Here is a 26,751-nt window from a genome sequence, read left to right as displayed (position 1 = left end):
TGGGACTAGATGTCCACGTGGTTTAGGCAGGTAATAATCACTTCCTTTGCAATCCTTGTTCTCTCCACATACTCTTCCTCACTGTCCTGAATTTGCATGGCTTTCTTCATTCATTAGCACCAGCTATTTTTTGTTCTTTCAGAAGATGAAATTTAATTTATTGCCGAAGTTCATAAAATAGTCTTGCATCTGCCTGGATTTTCTCACACTTTTGTCAGTTTAATCAAAATGTGCCTGGATGCCTTATTCTTCCAATACTGTCCTATGTACTCACTTTTGCAGCATGCAAGAGGTCTGTATTTCAAATGTCAATTATTCATCAATTAGAATGGGTAAACTTAAAGGCTTCCTGCAAGAATGCTGTTTTCGTGGAGATAAAGAGGAAAATCATCTAATGAAGAAACTCTCTTTGAAAACACACAATATTTTCTTCTAATAAAAAATTTATTTTTGCTAGTAAGACAAATTAAGTTGGCCTCAAAGACCTTATGTGGGCTTTGGATTTTTTGCAAAGGGTTTTTGAGGTTTTTTTGGTGTGTTTGTTTTGTTTTCTTCTTCTTTCCAACTGACCAAGGTAGCTACAAGGTAAATAAAGTACTAAGTTTCAGAGGGCTGAAATTTGGGAAGGAGCAGACATTTTTCTTAAGCAGTGGTAGTGGCATTCACCTTTAACGTTTGGATGCCAAGCTGTCAGCCAGCAACTTCAACACCACCCTTATCTCTCTTCTTTTCTATTTATACATTACACAAAGCTATTTTTTCCTGGGTTTAATTGCACATCAAAGGACCAACTGAATGGATCTGTCTCAGAGGTTGCTGATAGCAGCACTGGGGAATCCTGCAAATGGAAGTCTAAAATTTCAGTTCTTTCCAGTGCTGTATTAGATAATATGAGGAAAGCCAGTGAAATACTCAGCAAAAAGCACCCTGGCTGCGTTTCTATTATTTGCAAGTTCAAGCTGGACATACAGAAGATTAAACAACTAATTATTATATTAACTCTCTCCCTCTAACCACAGGTTTCCTGCCAAAGGAGACACTAATGGCAATGATTATTTTAGTTTTCCAGCGGTAGTGGCAGATTCAGGTGTCTCAGAGTCCAAGAACACATCCTTAAAATGGTGTATAGCCTCTTATTCATTCAGGGATGTTTTAAAAAAAAAAAAAAAAAAAAAAAGGAATCTCCCAGTTCCCTTTAGGCCAAATATATTTGCCTTGGCAAATATGGATTTTGAAGGACTGCCCCAGGATTACAAGAACACAAAAAATCACAACACTAAAATTGATTATATTGGACACAGTATCAGACTGAGGGTTTCACTGACTTGTTAAGTAAATAGAAATGCCCGCACCTCTATGTTCCCATTTTAAAAGACATGTGAACACCACAAAGTACTTCAGCTGGCTTAAAACCATTTTCCCATCACCAAGCCTGTCTCCTCTAAGCTTTATGCACAAGAAAGGTAAACAAGCACAGCTCCAGTCTAAGTTGAACAGCCTTTTTTGACATGTTGACTTGATTATTTCTGTCTACTTCCCCAAGCTTTCCAGCTCACACTGACTTAGTTTCTTTCAGATGAAACCTCTGGTAAAACTGCCTCTTGTGTTTCAAGATCCTTAAAACTCCCTCCTTTTGTCTGTCTCAATGTCAATTATTGCTTATTTATGAAAGGAAAGGAAAAGCAAAACACGCCAGCCCAGACCCACAAAATAATGAATAGACAAAGTTCCACATTCATAAATAAAACAACATACTTCCTATAGCTCTTACATAATCTTAAGGGGTTGTTTTGTTTTAAATCTGGCACCATGTTAGTATGTCTTTTTGTTCTGCTACTTTGTGCTAATTTTAAGTAGGACAGGTATTTGACAAGTGAGTCTTCAGTGACGGCAACTGCAGCTTTTATTGACTTTTTTGAAAATATTGAGCTAACTCAGAATTACTGAAATAAACAGAACCTGTGAATATAAACTAAAACAATAGGTGGCTGGTACACATTGTGTGAGAATTTATTTAATTTTCAACCAGATAGAAACTGATGATCAAACCTAGACACACTTCAGTGCTGTTGGAAAACATTTTTTTCTTCCCTGGAATGGACATAATTCACCTCTAGGCTTGATTCCACCACACACACACTCTCACACACACAGAAGTATAATTTACCACAGTAATTTGGTGCATAAATTTGTAATCAGTCTGGTTTCCTTAAGCTGTTTCTGTTCACTTGAGGAAATGTGACTTTCCAAAGAGCACAGCCATACAAGGAGATGGACATGGGTTTGGGGTGAGGTGGAAGGGCTGGAAGACAGCTCAGCCTTGATTAGCAGTGCTTCCTCATGCCACACAGCTTGGGCCAGTCCCATGGGAAATGCCTCCAAAGAGCTTGAGAGAACATACCTGTTTGCAGATATAGCAAACTAATTACACGGAGGCAAACCTCAATGGAAATAATAATAATAAGAATTAAAATGTTCCAAACAGTACTCATCTGGGAATCTCAATTAGCTCCACAAACAGTAATTAATTTAGCTTCTTAGCTCTCTGCAAGATAGAGAATTACTAATCTTCCCATTTTATGCATAGGGACATAGACATGCAGGCAAGTCAATGAGACTTTAGCTGGATTTAGACAGCACATCTTCTTGCTACCTGTTCTCTACCTTGTGCTCTCTCCTGTCATATAGCTGTTATTCTCCCTTTCTTTTTGAGCAAAAACCTGTCTGCTGTACTCACCATAAGGGTTGCATTAAATACCCTGTGCTGTGATAGAAAACATGTCCAGTGGGACCCGGATTTTATTTAGCAACCCAACAGTGAAGTTTCCCTAATGAGGCTGATGACAAATTTGGCTTTATTTCTTTTACTAAATATTGCTAGAACCCAGGAGATGATCCCATAAAAAAGTCAGATTAAACACCAGGAGAGAGACCTGCCTTTGACCTCAAATGAAGGGCAGGAATTGTTGGTGCTCTGAGGGCAGCTCTCCAACACAGTGAGATAATAGATCCTTCCCTAAAATAAACACCAAGCCAGCCATACCAACAGAGCAGCCTCTAGTTTTATAATCCCTTTGCTAGTTTAAATCTCCAGATGAGTTATTATATTGCAACACATACACAATGAGCATGTCATGACCCTACAACAGTACTCTGCAAGAATACAGAGGACTAGGAAAAATAAAGAAAAAGGTTAGTGGCTTTCCAGTCTTAAGTGAACTTGATTTGTCTGCATTCTGAAAAAGGAAATATTTGGGTGCTTTCAAAATCTGAAAGAGTATTTTATTTTATTAGACCTTCTTACTCTCTAAAATTACCTGAAAGGAAGTTGTAGCCAGGTGGGGGCCAATCTCTTCTTCCAGGCAATAAGCAATAGGACAAGAGGAAATAGCCTCAAGCTGCACCAGGGGAAGTCCAGGTTGGACATTAGGAAAAATTTCTCCACAGAAAGGGTTGCTAAACATTGGAAGGGGCTGCCCAGGGAGGCGGTGGACTCACTATCCCTGGAGGTCAAGAAATGACTGGGAGTGGGACTATGGTTTAATTGACATGGTGGAATTCAGTCAAAGGTTGGACTTGGTGACCTTGGAAGTCTTTTCCAACCTCAACGATTCTTTGATTCTGTTATAGGATTGTTTTAGTTGAGGGTTAACTCAACTAAATATATGTATATGGTATGGAATTAGTGACTACTGAGTTACATGTTACCTCTCAAAACATTCACACATAAACGATCTTTGAATGCAAGGCTGTCCTGCAAGTGAGACAGGAGGTAGGAGATGCTCTCATGTATCTTTAGTTATTTCTCAAAGTAAGTTTGTGACTCGGAAAAGTTATTTTTCATCGTGTCTCAGTGTCTCACAAAGAAAACAAGACTTGCAGCCAGTGTCTATGGCAGGTCTGCTGCTGTGAATACAGAGTGGACAAGAAATTTTAATTCTGGACTGTGTAAGGGGAGATTTCAGCCTCACATTTTTGCGGCTTTTGTTGATTGCGGTTTTTGTAAACTGCATGGGCACGAGGTCCATTGCAGTGACACTGCTGGAAAAAGGAACCACATCCCAATTGTTCATCTCCTAGAACCAAAGTCCGCCTTAAATTTCTCAGTTTAGGGCTACTAAATGTTTCCCCTGCAAACTCCCTTTGCCATATTTCTCTGACACGAGGCAGCAGCTTGTCTGTTTTGTGTCTATTTGTGGCTGATATGAACTGTGACACGTCCAGGGGATCTTTTACAATTCCTAGTGACAAGGAGGTCTGTGAGCAGCAAAGTATGTCACATATATTAGTCACCTGCAAAGCTGAAACTGATAGCAGGGTATGAATAGAGCTGATAGCCTTGTCTCTAGCAGATACTTCATGTGGCAGATCATGTTTCTGGGGACTCCTGTACTTGCCCCAGGGATGGGTAGAAAAAAGTCCTGCTGCATCCTGGTGAAAATGTGCTCAGGGCACGTTAGATTGAACATTAGGAAAGATGGCAGCAAGGCTGGTGTGTGCAAAATGCACTGCCAGTACAGTTCTGGAGATGGCAATAGCTGCTATGGGAGAGTGAAAAAGAGGTAAAGACATTACCACCTTAGAGTTCAAGCCACCTTTTGGCATTTCTTGAAGGAGGATAGAGGAAATATTATCACACCCTCCCCAGTCTTGATCTGACTGAAAAGGGAATTAAACCAGCTTTTAAAGAAGATATTGCAGCACTTTGCACGCAAGTTGCCAGTCAGGCAGATGCATTCCTTTAATGCCCATGATTAAAGCTCTTCCCCAGTTAGCAGGAAAAGAATCACAGCTCTCGTGCAAGGTGGCTATGGGGACATCCAATAATTTCCATGGACTTGAAGGTAAACACTAATGAAAAACTCCAGCTAACCTTCCAGGAAGGCTCACTGTGGCTGTGCACAGTCCTTGTTGTGCCTTTGCCACAAGGAGAGGCACAAGGTCCCTCTTTCTATCCCTGAGATAGAAGCAATCAGCTTCAGAGCCACCATTGCCATCCAATCCCAACAGCCAACTCCTTGAGATGCTCCTTGACTTCCTGGGAGGGTTTTTTGCTTTCCAAAGTCAGTGCCAGGAGGAGAAGGAAAGGATGATCTCTGCATCTACAAAGTAGTTGAGAACAACAGCAGCATATCTTGCTCCCAAGAAACTTGTCACCATTTTAGGATACTCTGGCAGGGGCAGGGGCAGAGGGAAGAGGACTATTCTGTACTCTGAGATGAGCCCAAGGGAAAGAGAAAACACCAGGGAAAAACAGAGAGAAAAGCTCTGCAAATGAACAGTCAGCATAAACAAAGTGTTATCAGCCCAGGCAAGAAGCTGAAGCATGACTGCACTAAACAAATCACAGTGGAATCAGCAACTGGCAAAGTAATTGGCGTTATTACAGCTGATGGAAAATTTCTGATGCCGCCCATGTTCGCTTTCGAAACACTGCTCAGACATTTAATTGGCTCAGTTCACATCTAGATGATTGCTCTTTTTGTCCTTCTGGAGTGCATCAGGCCTGTATTTGCAGACAGAAACTTTTGGATGTGCCTCCCTAGCTCTGTCCATCAGCTATGAGACAGGGAACGGAGTTTTGTACAAACCAAGCAAGGCAAGGGAAATATGGAGAAAAATAGGTCTCACTTAAATAATTTCATTCTCTCAGTTACCCCAGTTCTTTTTAAGCTCAACTCTGGCATTACCAAATAGTCCTGTGCTTGCAGCACCTAAGATAATTGTGAGTTAAATGCAGGGGTAAAAACTGCATGTGTTGATGTCAGCAAAGGGTGGGTTTGGTGCTTTAGTCACAATATAGGTAAAATTACTTTCCCTGTCACATAGAAATGTTCATGTGAGCCCCCTCTGGCCTATTAATCACACCACTTCATGGCATCACAGAATAGTTTTGGTTGGAAGGGACCTTCAACACCATCTCATTTCTACCCTTCTGCCATGGGGCACCTTCCACCAGATCAGGCTGGTCAGAGCACCATCCACCCTGGCCTTGAACAGTGCCAAGGATGGCATTAAAATGTCAATAATTGCTGAGTGTCTCTGCCCAGAAAGGTCTTCTCCATCAACCTACTAGACTTTCTTGCCAAACTGTCCTTATCCTATGAACCATTGTCCAGAAGAACAACTCCTCCTTGCAGGTCAAGCCTGCATGGACAGGGAAGGGAAATTTCAACCAGAGACATTCTACTTTTCCCCAGTCTCACAAAATCATTAACCTGTAGGCAGCAGCCAGGATCTCAAGGTATATGAAATTGGAGAATGGTGCTTTTTTAAACTTTCATGAGAAAAAGCATCTTGGCATGGTGCTGAGTCACAGATCCCTCCACTCCCTAGGCCTATTCTGGCCAATTGATTTGCCCATTAGAGGACAAGCAAGTTTGGGAATAACAAGCTCTTTCCTTGGCCAGAAAATGAGTCTGTAGGGTGGACAAACCTGTGGAAGAAGGACATTATTGCCCATGTCCCTCCTTTTCTCTTTGAGGGTGTTGAGAGCTGCATGACCACAAGCTGCCTTTGTGGAAAATGCCATGGTGGCAGTGGCTCTGCAGATGTGTGGAGGGATGGTTCCTCAGTTATCAGGGAATAATTTCTGAGTTCTCCCTAAAAGCAGAGGGAGTGTGTCTGAACTCACTTGGTTGAGTCGTTCACCAGATGATATCACTAGGATATAAACCATTTAGCTTTATAGCTCTTTTCCAAGGAGGAGGGACACCAGAGGGGCTCATTTGTCACATTTTCTTTCATTGTAAATCAAGGGCAGTGCCATGCTGGGAGACTCCCAAAGACAAAGTGGGAGGACATTTGGCAGCATGGCTCCAAGAGATTTCTGGAGCTGCTTGACACCAATCTTCTTTTTTTTCTTGAAAAGAGAAGAACCCTCACTTCAAAATGATGTGGCATGTGATAGCAAAGAACAAGCCAGAGGATTTGAAGGGACAAAGAAACACTTCAACAGCAAATGTGGTTGTACCAAAAATGTGGATCCTCAAAGCCTGCAGTAAGGCCACCTGTAATACAACAAACCAATTTGGGAATGCCATGGGTTCCCAACTCAGAGCCCAAGGATAGCTTCAGGATTGAATCCCTGTCCCAGAATCCCCACAGAAGCACAAAGTTGAAGAACTGGGTCATTTTAGTCAAGCAGATGCTTTCCCCCCGCCAAAAAAAATAGCTAATTACGTGTTACCTGGTGCCACAGTTAACTTTTGTGGGTACTTCCAGTTTTTGCCCTCATGGCTCTGGGCCTCCCAAGTGGCTGCTGCTGCTGCTGCCAGACACCAACACAGGACCTGGTGAGTTCTACAGAGCCTCAGAAGAAGACTGAACCCAAGCTGCCCTCAAAACAAATTTGAGACCAGAAGAAAACAAACAGGAAGCACAGAGGAGGTCAGGTCACTTCTTCTGCATGCCAAACAGGACTTACAGAAAATCACACTAGAAAGGGCTGACTGACAATGGCCAGTGACAAAAATGGAGGGAAAACATAGACAGCCTCATGTCATTTGCTTTACCTACCAAACTGAGTATTTTCCCTTCCACTTACTGCTTCAGACTTCTTGACTCTGAAAAGGTATCTAGAGATGAGCAATCCAGCACCATAAGAAGTCAAAGGAGACATTTCCATTCCCTTAATCAAAGTTTGGTGCAAACCTTTGGTTCTCATCCCATGTGATACTTTCTACTCACGGGTGAATCTTCCTATGGGAGATTCAATGTACTCCTGGCATTTAGAAAATAAAGGTCTATTCTGCTCTGTGGCCACAACTGAATCACCTCTCTCAGTTTTTTTTTTTCCTGTTTTCTGAAACAGGAATAATGTTATGCCCTGTTTACTGAGACACTGAAATTTATGTGAAGAGCATGACATCAAAACTAAGTATTGTCACTTAAAACAAAAATGAAAGTGTAAAAAATAAACAAGGTAATGTGTGTGTCATTAAAATCCTGACACCAGATGCCAGAAGTGGGTTGTATTTGCTGAGGTACTCCTGCTGTTCAACAGGCATGGGGAAATGCTGCTTTGCAGATAAACATTGTGAAGTAGTGAATGTCCAGAACTTAATGAAGTCCATTATAACAGATGAAAATGAAGCTTTCATTAGTTTATGAATGCCTGATTCATTTTAGTTTTGGGTTTGGCTTTTTTTTTTTTAAATCGAGAAAGAATGTTTTCCCTAAGCAAGTGCCAAGTGAGAGAGTAAACATCTTCTGCTCTTACACGTTCATCTCCTCCCCAGGGCTGTCACTCCTGCAAGGAAAAGGCTCTCATTACACCAGCCTTGCCCACAGTCCTATTGCAGTCCTCTCCCAGTGAGATGCACCCAATCCTAGCAACAGCTGGCCACAGCTGGCTGTACAATGGGATCTGCAGAGCCTTTTCCCACTCTTGCCTGCCTCTGTGGGGTCTTCAACTCTCATCTTCACCTTTTATTGTCACACACACTTTGGGTCAAGAACAATAATATATTTGCTTTATGATACTCTGGTCATGACAGGGATTTTATGGACTGCCACAATATCATCTTCATAACTGTGGCCATACTGCTGATTAAAAGGGTCACACTGGCACAAGGGAATCTCTAATGTCTTTATTTGTTCACAGGAAGGATACACCAGGAGTTCAAGTTTCTCTCTTCAGCTTTGGACTCTTGGTGCTTTGATCCTGATCACCTTTGAGAATAAAAGGGGAATTTAGCTCTTAAATGTGGTTTTGTCACTGGTGTCTCAGTTAACACCATCCATAAAAGGATCATTTTCTTTGTTACACAGGACAAGGCTGAGACCACAGACTTGAAATAGGAGTAGAATGATAAAACTGTATCTTTTTAGCTAAAAAGGGACAATCATTAACCATGTAAATAAATGAGCGACTATTGAGTTTTAGTAACACAGTCCATTCTGTTGCTCATTCATGAAGAGGAGTGAAGAGAAAAGGTTTCAAGGCTTCAGAAATATTTTTACTTTTTTTAGTTGGAGAGTTATGCATCCTGGTATTTTTCAGCACTACAGACACCTGCTGACAGTACAATTGCAAAACAGGACATTCTTGAGGTTGCAAGAAAAGAGGCACAAAAAAGAGAATTCTGTTATCTAGTAAAATATCTGAAGACTGTGGGTCTGAGTGTGTGTTTTTTTTCTCTGACTTCTAGAAGCATCACATCCTCAAACGAGCAGATGGCTGCCAGAAACACTGAAACCAGCAAGCTACTTGCCTTGGACACATTATTTTGGTGTCTTTGTCCCTTGACTCTCTCATGGATTTTTATTTCATTTGGGTTTGATCCAAGGCGATTGGAGAGGATTTTAAAGTCACTGATAACCTCTGAACTTCAATGATGGCATTTTGGGGCATTTTATCTTAAGATAAAGAGATAAGGGCAGAAATGGCCATACACTCACGATCCAATGGGAGCAAAAAATGTAGTGACATAACTTGTGGTTTCAGACACAGCTGCAGTAAGCTGCTGAGCCTGTACAGAGAAGAGGTGACACTGGTGGGGGGAGAAACGTTTTGAAAGCTTGCAGCCATGGCACCACCTCTTTTTGCTGACACTACACAGCTACAGCTGATGACAACTTCAGCCCTACCTCCATGTTCTTCCAAAGAAGCAACCCTAAGTCATACCTGCTCCTGGCTGAGTGTCTGAGTTTTAGTTTCTTGCCTCAGAAAGGGTGCAGAAATGTAATCTTTGATATGGAGCTGGGTCTTAGGAATTGCCAGTAGATAAAGAGCTTGCATTCATTTTCTCTGCCACTCTGACTGTTCTTCAATCCTGACCTTGATTGCTCCCAGTAAGAGATAATACAAATCTCATTTCTCATGTAGACTTCCCAAGATGTTGTCTTGAGCTTCATCTCACAGGTGCTAAATGGCTTTTCATGCAGGAGATAAGCTGAAGTTCTCTGATGAAGGATAAGGCTGATAAATTTGCTCCCTGGGAGCCAGGGGACAATGTGGGTAAAGGTCACCTGGGAGAGAGAACTAAGCTGGTAGCACAGCAGGTCAGGATGACACTGAATCATGATCATGCCACCATCTCAAGGAGGGGAACAAGGCATTGCAGAGGGTACAATTTCTTCTGATGCCCCCTTCCTAAGTCGTGAAAGGAAAGATTTCTTTTTTACCTTGTCAGGGCTTCTCATGGACTCCTTCCAGCCATCTGAGGCCCTTGCTTTTACACTTCCACCAACCTCCTGCACCTTTATCCAGCCATGATGTCATGGTGTGACCATTTCTTCTCAAATTTCCTACTTCACCCACTTATCCTCATCAAGATTATGCTTTACTCATATCCAGGTTTCTTATTTCCCATCATTCTTATTGAACTACAGGCATTTATTAAAAAATGGGAGCACCGTCTAGTGCAGTTGCTGCTCAAACATAAGGGACCAGAAGTACAGCATTCTTTTAGGAAGACATCAGTGACGACTAATTTTGGTGGCACATAGATAAAATACTGATTTAATTTATCTGGATCTAGTAAAATCTGAAAAGAGCTTATAAGAAATCATGCCTATACCTCAGTTAATGAAATTCTGGGCTGGTTCTGGGAAGGTTGACAATTGTAAAACCAGTCTGCCAAACTTTCATTCACAGCTTCATTGCAAAGTCATTACAGATATGACAAAACCCACCAAACTCACAGAGGTTTGTGTGAACGCACATGTGAGAATGGGGAGCTCCACATTTTCTCCCTCCCAAGGCAACCTGGCAGCTCGCAGGGACAGGAGAACAAGGAACAGATTCTCTTGATGCTGCCAGCAATGCTCAATGTTGCAGGGCCTTGTTTTTCCCCACCTGAGAACTTGAATCTGGAATCACCTCTGCAAGAAAACCGTATGAGCTTTCACTGCTGATGGTGCTCCCAGCAGTGGAGAAGGCTGCCAGAGGCTCAGGCCATCCATCCACACCCTTCCCACAGCACCACAGAAGGCTCTGAGTTGAAAGGGACCTTTTAGATCATTTAGTCCAGCCCCTCTGCCATGGGCAGGGACACCTCCCACTGGGCTAGGGTGCTCTGAGCCTTGTCCAACCTGGGAATATTTCCAGGAATGAGGTAGCCACAGCTGCTCTGGGCACCCTGTGCCAGGGCCTGCCCACCCTCCCAGCCAGCAATTCCTTCCCAAGATCCCATCCAGCCCTGCCCTCTGGCACTGGAAGCCATTGCCTGTGTGCTGTCCCTGCCTGCCTTGTCCCCAGTCCCTCTGCAGCTCTCCTGGAGCCCCTTCAGGCACTAGAAAGGGTTCTAAGAGCCACGACAGTGATTATTTTGGCTGTCTGCAGTGCCCTTAGGGATGGACACCAGGGTTGATGGAGATTGCTTTCACTGGTGCTCTTTGCATCTGGTTTGCAGCACCCAGAAACCACTGAAATAAATTTATATGCACCCTATCTGCTGTTCGCCTGTACCCCAATACCCTTGTGTTTATATTTGTGTTTGTTATGACACAGGGAATGAGGGTGAGCATAAAATATTATTCCCTGGGGAATAGTGATTTTCAAGCTGTTACTCTGCAGGTGAAATGCAGGGTGCTGGCAAGTAATGGCTGCAAAGTTTGATGCCTTGATTTCTGTTGTGTGGATCAATATTAATAGCAATATTATATTTCCAGAGCTGGCAGAACTATTGATTATTTGGTATGTAGCAGTTCATTTATATTTGAGAGCAAACTGGGACACTGAAACAACAAATGTGCAGCTGTTAACAAGCAACATAGGACATTGAGTTTCAGTGACACAACTGGGATATCACTTCCTTTGTCTAAAATGGAACATCTTTAACATGTCAAAAGTATAATTTACTTTTCTGACTTACTGCTGTACCTGGGGAAAATACCTTTTTCCCCTGAAACCTGCAGATTAAGGTCATGTTTTCCAAATATGTGCCAAATACAATCAATAATTTCATCCCCACTGTGACCAAACACTTGAGGTATTCTTGAAGGGAAAATGTTTTGTTTGATGTGTTTAAACAAGTATTAAATCAGATCACCTTGTGCATGAGAAGATTTCAATGAAAGAAAAGATAATGAAACATTACATTGTGGTTGCAGGAGCTGGGCCAGAGTTATTTCTTTTCAATGAGGTTTCTAACTCAGTAAGAAAAAAATAGATACCTGTATCTATATAGGTGTGTAAATATATTTTGATAGGGTGGACTCAAAATAAAACCTTCTACGTCAAACAAAGGGCTTACCTAGATTTCAAAGACATAATGCTATATCCTTCCATGAGTGTATTTATTATGTTTAAGTCTAGAATTGTCTCCTAGGGACACATTTAACTATCAAGGACCAAGCTACTGAAAGCAAGCTATATAGAGCACCTATCTTATGGCTGAAACTTATTGAAAAGGAACCCCCTCATAGTAACAGGGGAAAAAAAAATAAAAATAATGGGTGGCAGGAAAAAGCACCACAATGACTTAATAATCTTTACATGAGCTTGAAGAGGCTGGGGAGGTGACTAGTAAACATAGAAAATGTACTATACATTGCATTTTGGGGGATAATATAGCCTTTCTTCTGCTATCAGCATGTTAAACCCTGCAGGCTTAGCTGCTTTAGCAACTGCCTACAATTTGGACAGGTCAGGATCAAGGGAGGCTGAATCAGCTTCTGGTGGTGGCTCCCCTCTCCCAGTGCTGACAAACAGAGTTTAGAGTGAAGGAGTCCAGTTTCTCACTTGGGCCTGAGCCTCTTCAGCCACTAGTAATTAAATGTGCCCAGAAATATTCCCAGGCGTGGAGGCCAACTGGCACAGAGAGGTTTGTACCTCTGCTCACAACCGTGTCTTAACTTTCCTAGCACAGCAGCTAAATGCAAACAGCTCACAAGGATGAACCCTGATCCATGCTTAAGGATGATTTAGGAGGTTGCTAGTTGGACCAAACTTGTGCTGAGAACTGGTTAAGTACTTTGAGTATACCCAGTTACACTCCCCTGAGTGTTCCCAGATACTGTTTAACCTGCTTAAGTTATTGTTATGACATATTTCTTTTCCTGATCGAGATTACTTCTTTCCAGCCAGAAGAATGGAATTGTATGGCTGTAAATTTGGTTGTGACAATAATCCTTTTGCTGGTTCATGAAATCACTCTTACTCAATAGGATGTGTGTTTACTGCTGTCTGCAATCTAAGAATCTTTGCAAGGAACCAGATGTGGTGTGTTTGAAGTGAAAAAAATATTATGCGTGGACAGATGAACTTCATAAACAAATCACTGCCCTCCTTATCCCATTGCACACCACTGACACCTACCTGATACCCAAAAGAGCATCTCAGCTCAAGTACTTGCCATGTGCTCTAACTGCTCTACATTGGTGTGCTGGTTTTGTCTGGGGTAGAGTTAATTTCCTTCCCAGGGGCTGTTACAGGGCTGTGTTTTGGGTTTGTGCTGAGCACGGGGTTGATAACACAGAGATGTTTTTGTTATTGCTGAGCAGGGCTTGCACAGAGCCAAGGCCTTTGCTGCTTTTGGCACTGCCAGGCTGGGCAGGGGATGGGGGTGCTCGGGAGATTAGGGGCAGACACAGCCAGGACAGGTGACCCCAGGTGACAACAGGGATGTTCCAGACCGTGTGACATCATGCTCAATGTGCAAAGCAGGGGGGAAGAAGGAGGAAGGGGCAATGTTTGGAGTGATGGTGTTTGTCTTCCCCAGTCACTGTTACATGTTACTGCCCATGGCAAGCAGTAAACTAATTCACTTTTTTGCTCTCCTTGTGCTCATGGCTTTTGCTGTGCCTATTAAACTGCCTTTATCTCAACTCATGAGTTTTCCAGCTTTTACTCTTCCAATTCTCTCCCTGATCCTGCTGGTGGGAGAGTGAGTGAGGGATTATGAGGGTTAAACCACGACAACTGGGACACCATTAGATGTCCCATATCAACTTTCTGTCCTGACCTGCAAAAGGCAAGTCTGTTCTCATGGATTTCTCTGAGGTACAAGAAGCTGAATGGAAGCTCTTAACTTTGAGAAGAATTGATTTTTTTCAAGGCAAGGCCATCTGGCAGAAGGTAGAGCAGGATTGATGCAATCCTAAACCAAGAGGGAAGATCTTGGTACTGTGTCACCCAAACCTTGGCACCCTCCTACACCCCACAGGCACTCAAGGCAGAGCAAGGAGGAGAGGAAATAGTTCATGCCTATACTCTCTTCACCACACACACCACAAAGCTTTCCAAGTGAAAAGGTTTCAAAGCTGCCATCAGAAACTCTTACTCTGATATGGGAGCTCTTCAGAGGAACACATCCCTTTGAATGGTTTAGCTCATGACACTTCTAACAATCACCTGTGTAGCAAACTACTCATGGTTTGCAGACAGAGCTTGGGAGGGAGCTCCTTATCCGTGTGAGCTGGCTGTATTTCAGCAATGGCACTTTCTTTGTGGACAGCACCAAGACTGCCATCCACCTCTTGCAGTTTTGCCTGTTTTTCCCAAGGAAAAGATGGTGCAGACCTCTGTCAGGAGTTGGTGTCACCTCCCAGCTCCTGTTTGGACACCTTTTTTTGGCCCTGGAAGTAGCAGCTAAAAGGCACGTGTGGGCTCACAGCCTCGATGTTTCATGGTGGTTTCCCGACTCAGGAAGCAAAAGCACCAGGAGGATGGCAGATTCCTTCATGCCAGCAGAATCTAACACCTTATGATCCTATGATCTAGTGCAAAAGGCAGGAGGAGTGGGAAGCCCAGCAGGCACCTGATTGAAGAGGCTGGGGGAGATGAGAGGAGACAGTGTCCTGCTGTGTGCTTCTCCCACCTCCATAACCTCCTTATTTTCAAAGAGCTTCCACAGGGCTGTGGTAGCTATTGTTCTCCACACCTGGTGCATCATCATCCCCACTACACTGACAGTTTGGGACTCTCACATTGCCTTCTTCTTCATGACACTGAAAGGAGCAGCATTTTTGGCTTCAGGAGATAAAAAAAAGTGTGTAACTCGGGCACCTCTGTGCTAACAATATAGAGGATCATGCTGCATAGCCCATAACCAGCATGGGCCGCCTGGGCAAATAATCATGCTCAGACATACCCAGGGATATTCCACATCCACGTGTCTGCCCCTTTTCCTTCCAAAAGTGACCACAGCACCTGGGTCAAGCTTTGGCACAATTTAAATCGATGTGCAGAGCCAGCAGCGAAAGAGCGATTTTTTAATGTTTGATTTTCAAGGAGGCTGCAGATTCCCCTTGGCCATTAAGATGAAAAGGAGGCTAATTCAAAGCTAGAGCAAAGTTTAAGGAGTAATTCTACACAGGCAGGTAAGATAAAGTAAAAGTTGCTCTTTTCTCTGTTTGGCCCTGTAAAATGAGAAACACTATCAGGGCTCTGCATTTTTTGAAACCTGCATTATTTCTTTTTTCCTTGCAAGGGTTGAAATAGATTTAAGCACCATTGTTATTATCTCTAAAATGACAGAGACATTTTCCTGTGAGTTTCCCTTCACAGTCTGATATCCATATTCACCACGTGCATCCCTTTGATTTGGGGACTGCAGCTCCCCTGCGGTCCAAGAACTCAAGGTTCATTTTGTGTTGCTCTTTCTGCCAAATGGGATTATTAGAGACTGAAAAAAAAAAATCGCAAGGTCACTCACAGCCTTGACAGAAACAGGAGGGTAGGAGAATATTAGGAGGAAATTATTAGCTCTAATATCCAGCTGCATTTGGCAAACCTGAGTGTATTTGGATTGCCTGTACCAGCATTTCACTCGTCTGCTTTCAAATGATTGCCCTGGCCCCAGTGATTAACCACCTGAACACACCCAAGAAGGATATTCACAGAAAAGATCTCATGATGAAAAGGCTATTCCTGGCCTTCTTTCCATCACATCATAATCTGTCCACTAATATGGCTTGAGATCTCAGCTGATCAAAAGGTCATAAGATGCTACTGCTAAGTATCACTCTGTCTCTGTTCAGCCAAAGGCATTTTTACTCCATTCAACAGGCAGAGGAATGTAATAGCAAAGCCTTCAAATCTGTTTGTATAATAGATGAAGTCTTCTCTTTATGGCATTATTCATCCTTCAGGGAATGACACCTGATAAATAAATCTCTAGCTCCCAGTGAATTTAAATAAAACAAAGGCAAATCTTATCCCTGTGCACTGTAAATATAAAACTGCACATAACACAAGAGTTCCCAATCTTCCACCATCTCCTTTGCTAAAAAAGCTATAAAGTGCTGACCATCCTCAGATTCTGCCAAAGTCAAGGGAGCCCAAATCTCTGAGTAAATTACAAAAAGCACAGTAATAACAGGGGAAGGACTTAAAGATACATAACTCATTTAGTCTAATGAAATGGTAAAACTTGCACCTTTTTGTCTTCATGCTAGTAAAGTCCAGCAAGGTAAGAAAGGGGGGTTGCCATCACATCAATAGCAATAATGGAGTGAAAATGGGGGGAAATCTAATAAATGGGTCAATGTGTTTTCTAGAGAATAACACTAGGGGGGACAATTCCCAAGCATCCTGGGATGAACAAAATACTGAACCACATCCTACTCAACACCATGACCTAGCCCAGCTGGTCACTATTGCACTGATGGCAACTGGTCCATGTGATGCCAGTCATTGCCTCCAGCAGCAACTGCAGCCACTTCTCTGGCCATCCTGCTTCCAAGCCTCTCAACATGGGCAGGGATGGCTGCCCAAAACAGCAGGGAGAGAGGGCACCACTGCCAAAGAGCCACCTGCCACCTGAAGCCCGTGTCTAGCAGGTCTGCAGAGGTACTTCCTGTGAGCAATGCCACTGGGAAACTGTTTTGTGTTTCCAGCGCACCTGAAGTGCTGTCACAAACAAATTAAACCCCTCAGCATCTCCCAGACTATCCGCCCACTCTTTGGCTTTCCAGAGCCCCATGCCAGCACCAACAGACAGTTTCTTTAACTGCAACTGGCAGTCATTTTGCTCCTCTCCATGCTTTCAAAGCTGAGAGCCATCAAAGATTAGGAGAAAAAATCATGACTATTTTTCCCTAAGAAGCAGAACTGGTAATAGGCTTCAAGAAAAATCCTTCTAAATGCAAGTGATAAGTGCAGACTGTGTGAAGGCTGACAGGTCTGATTATAATTATCACTGCAAGGGGACTAGCACTAACCTCCCTTCTGGAAGGCAATGACAATTCCTGGAAGGGAACATGCAAGTGAATTATCATAAACAAAATCATTGCAAGTAGAGTTGTCTTTTGCTGGGAAACTAAACAAGATCCAGATTTGGGGGTGAAAAAACAAAAAACAAAACAAACAAGCCCTAAGAATTTATTAAAGTTTATCCTGATAGAAAATGACAATCACACATTTAAGTATTTCTGACTTCAGAATGATAGGAGTAAAAGAATCAAGTGGGACACATGAAGTGTAAGATGGAGTCATGCATGCAAGAGGTATTTGGAAATACAGGATATATTCTGAAAGTACACTTGAAGAACATACTGTGCATTTACACATGTACAAGGAGTCCCAGGGAGGATGTTGGTTCAGATTGAGATAAATATTCAAAACTAAGAAAAAACCCAAACCACCTTGCACCAACCTTTCCCCATTCCTCACTTCCTAGCAGGAAGAAAGCCAAACAAAACCAATGCAAATCTCTTCAAATTGCTTCTATCCATAGACACCCTTTCTTTGCATCTATACATTAACTGAAATACGATGGCATCAGATTTCAGCAAGGTTGTGAGGTAGATAGGATAGGTAGCATTCCCTCAAGATCATCCTGTCCTGACCTTTCTGCCTTCTTTGATGACATTCCATTTTTCTTAGTCTGCATGGTTTTTTCACATTTTTTTCACTCCATTTCCATTGGAAACTTGGAAACAGAGACCTTGGGCAATCTGGACTGAAAGTAGCAGTACCCTAGCTTTTTCTTCCCAAAACAGGGAAACAGATATTGTCTTAATAGGGGCTATAACTGCATAGGACATGAAGAGAAGAGCCTCAGAGTCAAAAGCAGTTCTAAGAGTTTCATTCTCATTATATCTCAATGGAGTGGAGCAAATAAATTGTGCAAAGAGACATATGGAAGCTCACTACGCAAATGGCCTATTTAAGGCTCTTACTTCCTAATTAGGTCCTGGTGTCAGGAGGTTGGTAACAATTATGCACACATAGATCATTTGGATACAATACAAACTGTTCTAAAACCCAAACCATCAAAATGGCATGGATTAAAAGAAACCCAAATTAATGTTTTAGACTATTTTGCTTAGTTCTTGGACTATCAGTTTCTGTGATACACATGCCTAAGTTTTGTGTCCAACATTGCAAAATTGTATTTGGAAAGGGAAAAGGAGGAAACAAAAATCATCACAGCCATATCCCATTGTTCTTACCTTGTTCACTGATTTCGTCACTGGACTCTGCACAGGGAACCCACACTCTCTTCCCAAATTCTTCATCTGACTCTGTGGTGTTTCCCAGAGCAAAGAGAAAAAAAAAAAAAAAAGAAAGATAACCTTGATTGTAGGTATGACTGTATAGAAAATGGTCACAAACATCCAGAGTTTTGCTTTGCCCTTTTGATTTCCTTACATGTTCCAGCATGACCACTATCACCACTTGCCAGCTGGGGCCCTGAGAGCACCCAGTGCTCACCCTCAGGTCCCTCGGTGTTCTGTACTGCCCCCCAAGCTTCCCCTTACCCCACACTGATGTGCAAACTTCCCCTTCCAAGTGTCCCCTGTAAGCATGCTGGCACCAGAGAGCCACCACAGCCCTCCCCAGCAGTGTGGGGCACACAGTGAGCCATGATCTCAGGGAGTGATGCCTTGGATTCCTCTGACAACCTGTGCTGGAAAAGCTTGGGAAGAGAGCAGGAAGGTGTCGCAAGAAGCCAACCCGCCTGGTTTGTATAAGAGTTGAAGTAGGGAGCTGAAGCCAAGGATTACCACATTGCAAAACCATTTAAAAGAGAGTAAGTGCTCGTGATTCAACAACGTGACAGCAGCAAACCCGCTCTGCACTGTGCTTTGGTACTTCTGGTATGGAAATGAGGTCTTCCTCTCCCCTTCCTCCCCTCCCACCTCCTCTCCTCTTTGTCCACCTCTCCAGTTCTTCACACAAAGGTGAAATATTTCACATTTTCACCTGTGATGATGCAGATCAGAGAGTGTTTGCTTTGCTTTTCTTTGCTTTTCACTGATTTTGCCAAAGGCATCCTTTTAAGCATCAGTCTGTGCAAAGATAATAGGTGACACAATTCTCTATAACTGGAATCAGCAACAAATCAGCCATCTGCCACTCCAGGGGTCTGAGATTAACCCAGCTACTGGACCGTGACTGCAAAGCATTTGCACATTTAGATTACAGAAATGTGAGGTTACAGGTCCAAAAAAATAAGACTGGGAGAGGGGAAAGTGTGGGGAGAAGGAGTAGAAGACAGCCCTTGGGAGAGCCCTTTAGATTAACCCTTCCAGACACAAGTCACTCCATAACAACTCTAAGTAGACAGTATTTCTCATTATAAGGTGCTAAAAGGGTGAAGGATTTGAAGGAAGCAACTTGAGACACATTAGACATCATGTTTCTGGACAATACATCCAAAGACACTTATTTTAGACAGACAGGAATAAAGACGAAATAATCTATAGCTGCCTTGTCAAAGCCTTGCCTCCTTGGGAAACATGACCAAGCTGCCCAGAGGGTTGACTTGACCACTCGAAAAGAACAAGAGTAGCATTTTTGTCCCAAGATGGACAAAATGCATTCCACAAGCTCCCCTACAGTCAAGATTTCGAGAAATGAAATGTTACTGAAATAACAAGGTTTGTGAAGACCTCTTCATTTTTTGCTCCCTTCTTGAGTAACAAACACTCTTTTGCTTCTGTGCACATATAGATGCTGTCACTCCACATTAATACCTGTCTGTATCTTTGGGATCCTCTCAATAAATCTGTTGGGAATTGTTATTTGATAACTGAAGTATTTGAAAGCTGAAGAGTTTAAATCAGTAGTAAACACAAGCTGGCTCCAGATCTAAAAGCATGAGCAATGGTCTGTACAGTGTGTGGTGGGTCAGGACAAGAACCAGGGTCTCTGGTCATGTTGATAGGCTTCAACCCCCACTTTCTCTTGCAGGTTAGAATTCCACAGATCCCTGAGATTCGCATCCTCAGAGATCTCAGGCTAAAAAGAGGTTCTTCCCAGAGGAACAGGTGTAGCTGCAGCCAAAAGTCTCAGCAAGAACATCTGGAAAATTCTGGAACATCTCACCTACAAGGAAAGACTGAAGCATTGTAATTGCTCTGTCTGGAGAAGAGAAGATTCCAGGGAAATCTTGAGCCCATACCTAAAAAGGCTTCAGGAGAGCTGGAGATGAACTTGGGACAAGGACATGAAATGACAGGACAAGGGGGAATGGCTTCACACTGACGGATGGCAGGGATAGATGGCATATTGGGAAGGAATTCTTGGCTGTAGAGTGGAGAAGCCCTGGCACAGGTTGTCCATAGAAGCTGTGGCTGCCTCATCCCTGGAAGTGTCCAAGGCTAGATGGGGCTTGGAGCACCCTGGGACAGTGGGAGGTGTCCCTGCCCATGGCAGGGGCTGGGACTGCATCAGCTTTAAGGTTCATCCCAACACAAATCATTCAAGGATTCTGTGATTCTGTGAAATTCAGGCAAGGTCTGCATGGTGTGTGCCTGGGTGGAGATGGTATTTCAAACAGCTTAATTTACAACATCCAGAGACAACTGAAAACCAAGCAGAATGCACATATGTTTACAGCAAACCTATGTATTTTATGCATGCCTTTTATTCAGATAAACAGGTAGGATTGGGTGGAAGGTACAAGAACACACTCCAGGTCCTTTGGCCAACCCTCTTGTTGATATTTCCATGGTGGAGAAACCAAGTTTTCCTGGGCCAAGCACTGCACACCCTGCAGTCACAACAAAGGAAAAAAGCAAGAACAAATGGCAGCACCTTGTCTGCACAAGCCCAAGTTGAACTGCAGCAAATACAGGGTACAAAGCACAGCTGAGAGGTGAGGAAGAGCAAGACATCAGCTGCTTTATTCATCCTGCTCCATACAAAATCTGCTGGCATCCACTTAGAAATGAGTGCCACTCCCAACAGTGTTAATTTGGGACAGAGCATTTGATCCTCCACAGAGGAAGGACTATTGATCTGTGAGGAGCTGTGAGAAGAGGAGGGTGAGGGAAGCATGCTAGACAACACCTTTAAGTCTGCCAGAACTCCCCCCTATTTATCACAGTATTTCCAAAAGCCTTTCCTGGGCAGGGGTATGTGCTCCCAAACCAGGTCTACATGTCTGAGACCAAAGGTGAGGTTTGAAGTGGTTTGAATGTGTACTAGGGCACGGTTTTCAGGTGAGAAAGAGGTCATGGGGATCATCCCATGCCTGAGACTACAAAATGGGCCAAGCTAACAACCCAATAATCCACAAGCTTCTGAGATGCAGCAAGCTAATGAGGCTCTGCCCGTACTTTAGAAAGGTCTCCTTGAACTTGACCTGCTGACTATGTGAGGGCTAAAACTGCTGTTCTGACAGGATCTAGACCTGTTTTCAAAACCAGAGACTGGGGTTTTCTCTCTCTCCAGTCTCTAGTTTCTGTAATGACAACCTGAAACTTCTAATACAAATTCCTGAATGATCTGAAAAAGGGAGGGGGAAATATCTCTACTGAACAACTACAAGGTAATAATTTTTAAAATTATATATATGTGTATATATATATATATATATATTTATGAATCAAAACTCTGTTTAAAAAAAGAAGTGGTTTGGTTTGGTTTGGTTTGGTTTGGTTTGGTTTGGTTTGGTTTGGTTTGGTTTGGTTTGGTTTGGTTTGGTTTGGTTTTTTCCTTGCCTGTGAACGGAATGACAAGAGGATCAGCACAGGACAAAACCTCCCCTTTCAGACAGAAACCACCACAAAATTCCAGCCCTTGCAAACTCCAGTTTCTTGCAAATTAACCAACATCACAAAACGATGCAATTTCATCCCTGTTTGTTTGTTTGTTTGTTTGTTTTATCCAGACAGGTTTTTTCAGGAAAGAGCTTTTGCCACCCAAACAGCGCTGCTGCATCAACCAGGAGCTGAGCTGAGCCTCTTGGAAGTTGCCTCATCTCCCAGCAAATGAGGAAGGGAGGGAAACACCGGCGCAGGCGACGCTGCACCTTGCAGCAGAGACTCCTGTGTCCTACAAGTAACCTTGCATCACGGTACAGAGCCGCAGCAGCAGCAGCCTTATGGGTGCAGTGAGGAGGAGGAGGAGGACAGCGACTAGCAGGGGAAGGGCAGCAGGAAAACAGTCAGAAAACTCCCTGAGAGTCTTCTCTGCCTCCTTAGGAAAAAAAAAAAAATACATATATATAAAATTTAAAAAATTCCTCCCCGATACCGAGATGTAAGGAGAGGATGAGCCACTTTACACTCCCAAGTCCCTATCAGAGACCCCCTCCCTTTCCCAAATTTCACTGGAGGGGAGGGATGGGGGGAAGCTGGAGGAGAAAAGGGTCACATTGAAAAGGCGAATGGGAAGCAGGGAGGAGGGAGGACACTCCTGAGCCCGGCCAGTGGCCCCACGGTCTCAGCCATTCTCATTCCTGACACGTTCCCCTGCTCTCCAGCACAGCCCAGCCTCGCAATATTAGCGTGGCGCAGAGTGTGCCATTTTCGAGTCGCTGCAGCTCCTTCTTGGCACCGGTTCAGCTTTTTGTCTTGCCTTCTCCTCCGAGCGCCCAGCGGAGGGAGGAGGAAAGAAAGGAGGAGAATAAAGCCCCGCTGGTTCTCTGCCGGGGCTGTCAGGCTCCCCGCAGCATCCCCAGCCCTCCCAGCCCGCTCCCGACCGAGCCACCCGGCGAACATAAATCTCCTTCCACCTCCACGGCAGCCAGCTCACAGCCTCCTTCCCCCTCTCCGCCGCCACCCCCTTTTCATCGCCGCTCTCCTTTGTACTCCTCTAAATTTTTCCAGCCAAGCGTTGCAACCTTCCACCCTCCCTTTCTCCTCCATCCCCAGCCCTCCCACCTCCTCCTCCTCCTCCTCCTCCTCCTCCTCCTCCTCCTCCTCTCGCATGGGCAGAAAGGATCGTGCCATGGTTGCCAATGCTCTGGCATCTCCCCGGAGTGGGGAGGGAGCCCCAGAGCAGGTCCGGTCCGGCTCGGAGCTGCCCAGGCGCTGAGCTCACAGGTGTGTGCACACACACGTGTAACATGCTCCTCATCCCTCGGCATCGCTGCCAACACCAGCCTGAGTTTGGCAGCCGAGTCCCTCCTCCTGCTTGTGGGGCCGGGAGGAAAGCAGAGGCAGAATAACAAGGGAGGGACACTGTATTTTTTTAAGCAACCCAAACATGGCACTGAGCGCTTCCACCAACAACTTCTCAGCCTGCTGTGCTGGCAGCCAGCTGCTGGTTCCAGCCTGGCACCAGCTTTGATTTCTTTTTCACTCCTCTTAAACGCCCTCCTCCCAAATATTTATTCCTTCCCCCCCGCCCCCTTAGTTTTTTTGTTTTTGTTTTCTTTTTCTCCCTATTTCCCTCTTAGCTTTCCCATAGACGCAAGGCTTGTCCATATGCTGGGCTTGCTACCTTCCCTCTGGTGACAGAAGCTGTGTCAGGGGAGGTATAGGCTGGATATTAGGCAAAGGTTTTCCTCCCCAGAGGATGGTCAGGCCCTAGAACGGGCACCCTAGGGCACAAGGCTGCCAGAGCATTTGGACAACACTCTCAGGTACATGGTGGGATTCTTGGAGCTGGACTCTATAATCCTTGTGAGTGCCTACCAACTCTGAATATTCTATGATTTCAGGATTCTGGGGGGATTCCCTCCCATTCCCAGCCCCAAATCCAAAGAAGTATGTGTGGAAGGGGTACCAAAGGAAGTGATACATGATGTAATACTCAGTGGACCAAGAAGAGAAAAAAAACCCCAAACCCTCATATGTACACACAAAAAGAATATTCTCTTCTTTGAGGAAGAAGAGGAGAGAGTGAGAGATGCCCTAGAAGCAGGCAATGCAACTCTTGGGCATGCCAGGATGTGCTAACCCCAGCCCCCTCCTCAAAGGAGTGGGGAGTCAATTTTTGTTGGAAAGCAGAGAAAGACTGAGGCAAAATGCATGTTCTCCATGGAAAGGACCTGAGAGAGCCAACTTCCAGCCAGTGATGTGACTCCTATTAAACCAGAGTTTCAGACACTGACATATGCATGGCAGAGATAAAGTGCTATCAAATACACCTTGTCTGGTGCCTGGAGGAAAGAGATTTGGAGAAAAAAAATATAATAATGCTGATTCTGGGGATGGCTTGGGAAGGACATGGAGGGAGGAGAGATGTGCTGAGGATTTTATGGAGGCATGACTGTATTAATCTGAAAACCTGGCTGGAGACCCAGGGCAGGGGACAGCCCCATAAGCAGCCACTGGTGTCCCTGGAGCTTTTAAGTGATTGCCTGGATGGCTTTGTCCACTGAGAAACATCAGGGCTCCTTAAAAAACACAGGACTTAGAGGACGCTGAAACAGATGGGCACTCCCTCCCTGTGGCAAATCCCTCGGGAGACCCAGCAGAAGCGCCAAAAAAAGGCTGTTTCTTGCTGAACATGTTCAGGCCACCTCAGGGAATAGCAAAACAACCAGCTTGATGGGGGGGGTCACAGAGGCAGAGAGGGAGGCAGGCAGGCAGGCAGACAGCATGCTCGGGGTGGTACAGACAAAACAGCAGTGTCCTGAGCAGCTGCCTAATATGTATCTTGGCAAAATCTCTCCTGGCTGTAGATGAAGCAGAAATCGTGGGCTGGATTTGTAAACCCATCAGTTGGGCCTGACTTTTGCCTCCCCAGCCTGCAGGGACAGCACAGGATGGGAGCAGAGGGCTGGGTGACTCCTCTCCATCTGCCAGGAGCCACATGGAGGAGCTGGTCCTCTGGCCACCTCCAGCTGCTGAGTGGGGAGGAGATGATGGGCAGGTGCTGAAGTGGACTTCAAATAAGCAGAACACCCTGCCATGACTGTGGATGTGTTAGTTTGAAGATTTAAACCCAGCCTGTCCCCTGAGGAGCACCTCCACCCCTGGGATACAAACCCTGTGTAGGGTCCCTGTTGGAGTTTCTCCAGGCCACCATAACACAGCTGGATCTGGTTAGGTTGGGTGGAGCATTATTCAGGTAGGGCCACCAAATGCCCTCTTCTGAGCTGTGGTTTTACTGTCCCAAGCTCTTTGCATGAGGATATATCCAGCACTGGCCAAATTTCCTCCCAATGTCTACTTCCAAAGCCAGCCAGTGACCATCTCAACACTCTCTCCCATATAGTTTATATGTCTGCTTTCTCTGTTTGCTGTCTTTGAGGCTTGGGGCAGATTTCTGCCCTCCCCTCCAGCCCTTATTACTAAGTGCTGGCATTTGGCAAAGCAGAAGAGGTCCCTTACATGTGTCCATGGCAAAGAAAGCCCTGACAGCTCAGCTGGAGTCATCTGCAGAGAAACACCTCTGCCTGCAGGTATCATTGAAGTGACTCCCAGAGAGAGGCACTTTCAGATCCTTTGAGTCAAAAGGTGCTATAAATAAAAGATATTACAGGCTAGCAAGTTCTCTGTTGCAAACTGGAGTGGGAAGGAATATTTTAGCATCCTTTTTCTGAGCACATTAACTCTTGGCAGACGTGATCATTCAGGTCTTCACAGCTGAAAACTTCACACCGTGTGCAGCATGTTGAGTCCACACGCTCCATTTCCATTTCCAACAGCTCTAAAATCCACGCTGCCCCAATGCAATATCACCCCGAGTGCAGAGAGCACCCAAATATTGCATCACTTTGGGGGTCATGACACTGAATATACACTCCATGGCCATCTTTCCTAGGATTTGCTGCATATAAGCTCACAATAAAGGGTGCCTAAAGATTTTTATCAACTGGCTTCTGATGCTTCCCTTTCCAGGGTGAGCAAGCACTTTGTATCAATCTGGCTTGCTTTAGTGCAGTGACCCAGCGCTGTGCTCTGCTGCTGAAAGTTCAGGTCCCAGCTGTGGGGCTAAACTCTTGCTGACACTGTGCTGATTTCTCTGTCTCTGTCACCCCTGCTGCCCAGGGGAGGGGGAGGACACGTTAGGTTGGATTTTTCCAGGCAGGGGAAAATAAAAAAAAAAAAAAAAAAGAAACACTCGTACAAAACGCAGAGAAGATGCGGCAAAGGAGGAGAAGGGGGAGGAAAACAATCCTGGTGTGTGCAGTGAGGCTGAGGAGAGGAAATCCTCTGGGCAGCACAGGGCACTTTGATCACGTTATTTTTCTTCACGGAGGAGGAAATCTTGGCCAAGAGGCAATTAAATTGTTACAGGCAAAGAAAAGCTTTTAGGATGCCTTGAAGAACTTGTGTGTGTGAGCAACAGCACAGAGAGATGCAGAGGAGGAAATCGGTATTAGTGATGGGTGAACTACAAAAATTTGGGTGGTTTGTTTTGGATAAAGACCCCCACATGCAGACGCTTATCTAAAGCCCTCAGAGTCTTCAGAGTCTTCAGAGCAGGGCTAGAAGTCTCTTAAGAACACACTCTTCTTGCATGACTTCCAGTATCTCTGAAAGCCTTTGTCCGTGCCAAAAATACAGTAAAACCAGCCTGCTTTCTTCTTCTTTTATGCAGTGTTTTGGCTTATCTGCCTCTGGTTCCAAGAAAAATACCTAATCGAAAAGTTTTTAATTTGAAGGCTGAACTCTGCCACTTTAATTTCAAACTATCCTTGTTCTCATGACTGCACAGGTACAAGGGAAATAAAA

The 26,751-nt window shown here is 44.3% G+C and overlaps 1 protein-coding gene across 2 annotated transcripts in view; it reads right to left on the bottom strand.

The window, feature by feature from the left end:
• The window catches only part of SETBP1 (SET binding protein 1), a 268,017-nt gene that overhangs the window by 127,008 nt on the left and 114,258 nt on the right, over positions 1 to 26,751 (bottom strand). For both annotated transcript variants that reach the window (XM_014894851.2, XM_014894852.2), the window contains one exon: positions 18,343 to 18,414. In XM_014894851.2, coding sequence (XP_014750337.2) covers positions 18,343 to 18,414 — 72 coding nt within the window. The remainder of the gene's footprint in view (positions 1 to 18,342; positions 18,415 to 26,751) is intronic.

Source organism: Sturnus vulgaris, chromosome Z (assembly GCF_052056855.1).
Source record: "Sturnus vulgaris isolate bStuVul1 chromosome Z, bStuVul1.hap1, whole genome shotgun sequence".
NCBI lineage: Eukaryota > Metazoa > Chordata > Aves > Passeriformes > Sturnidae > Sturnus > Sturnus vulgaris.
The sequence above is the reverse complement of the archived record's forward strand: the minus strand, read 5'-3'. Positions and strand labels throughout refer to the sequence as shown.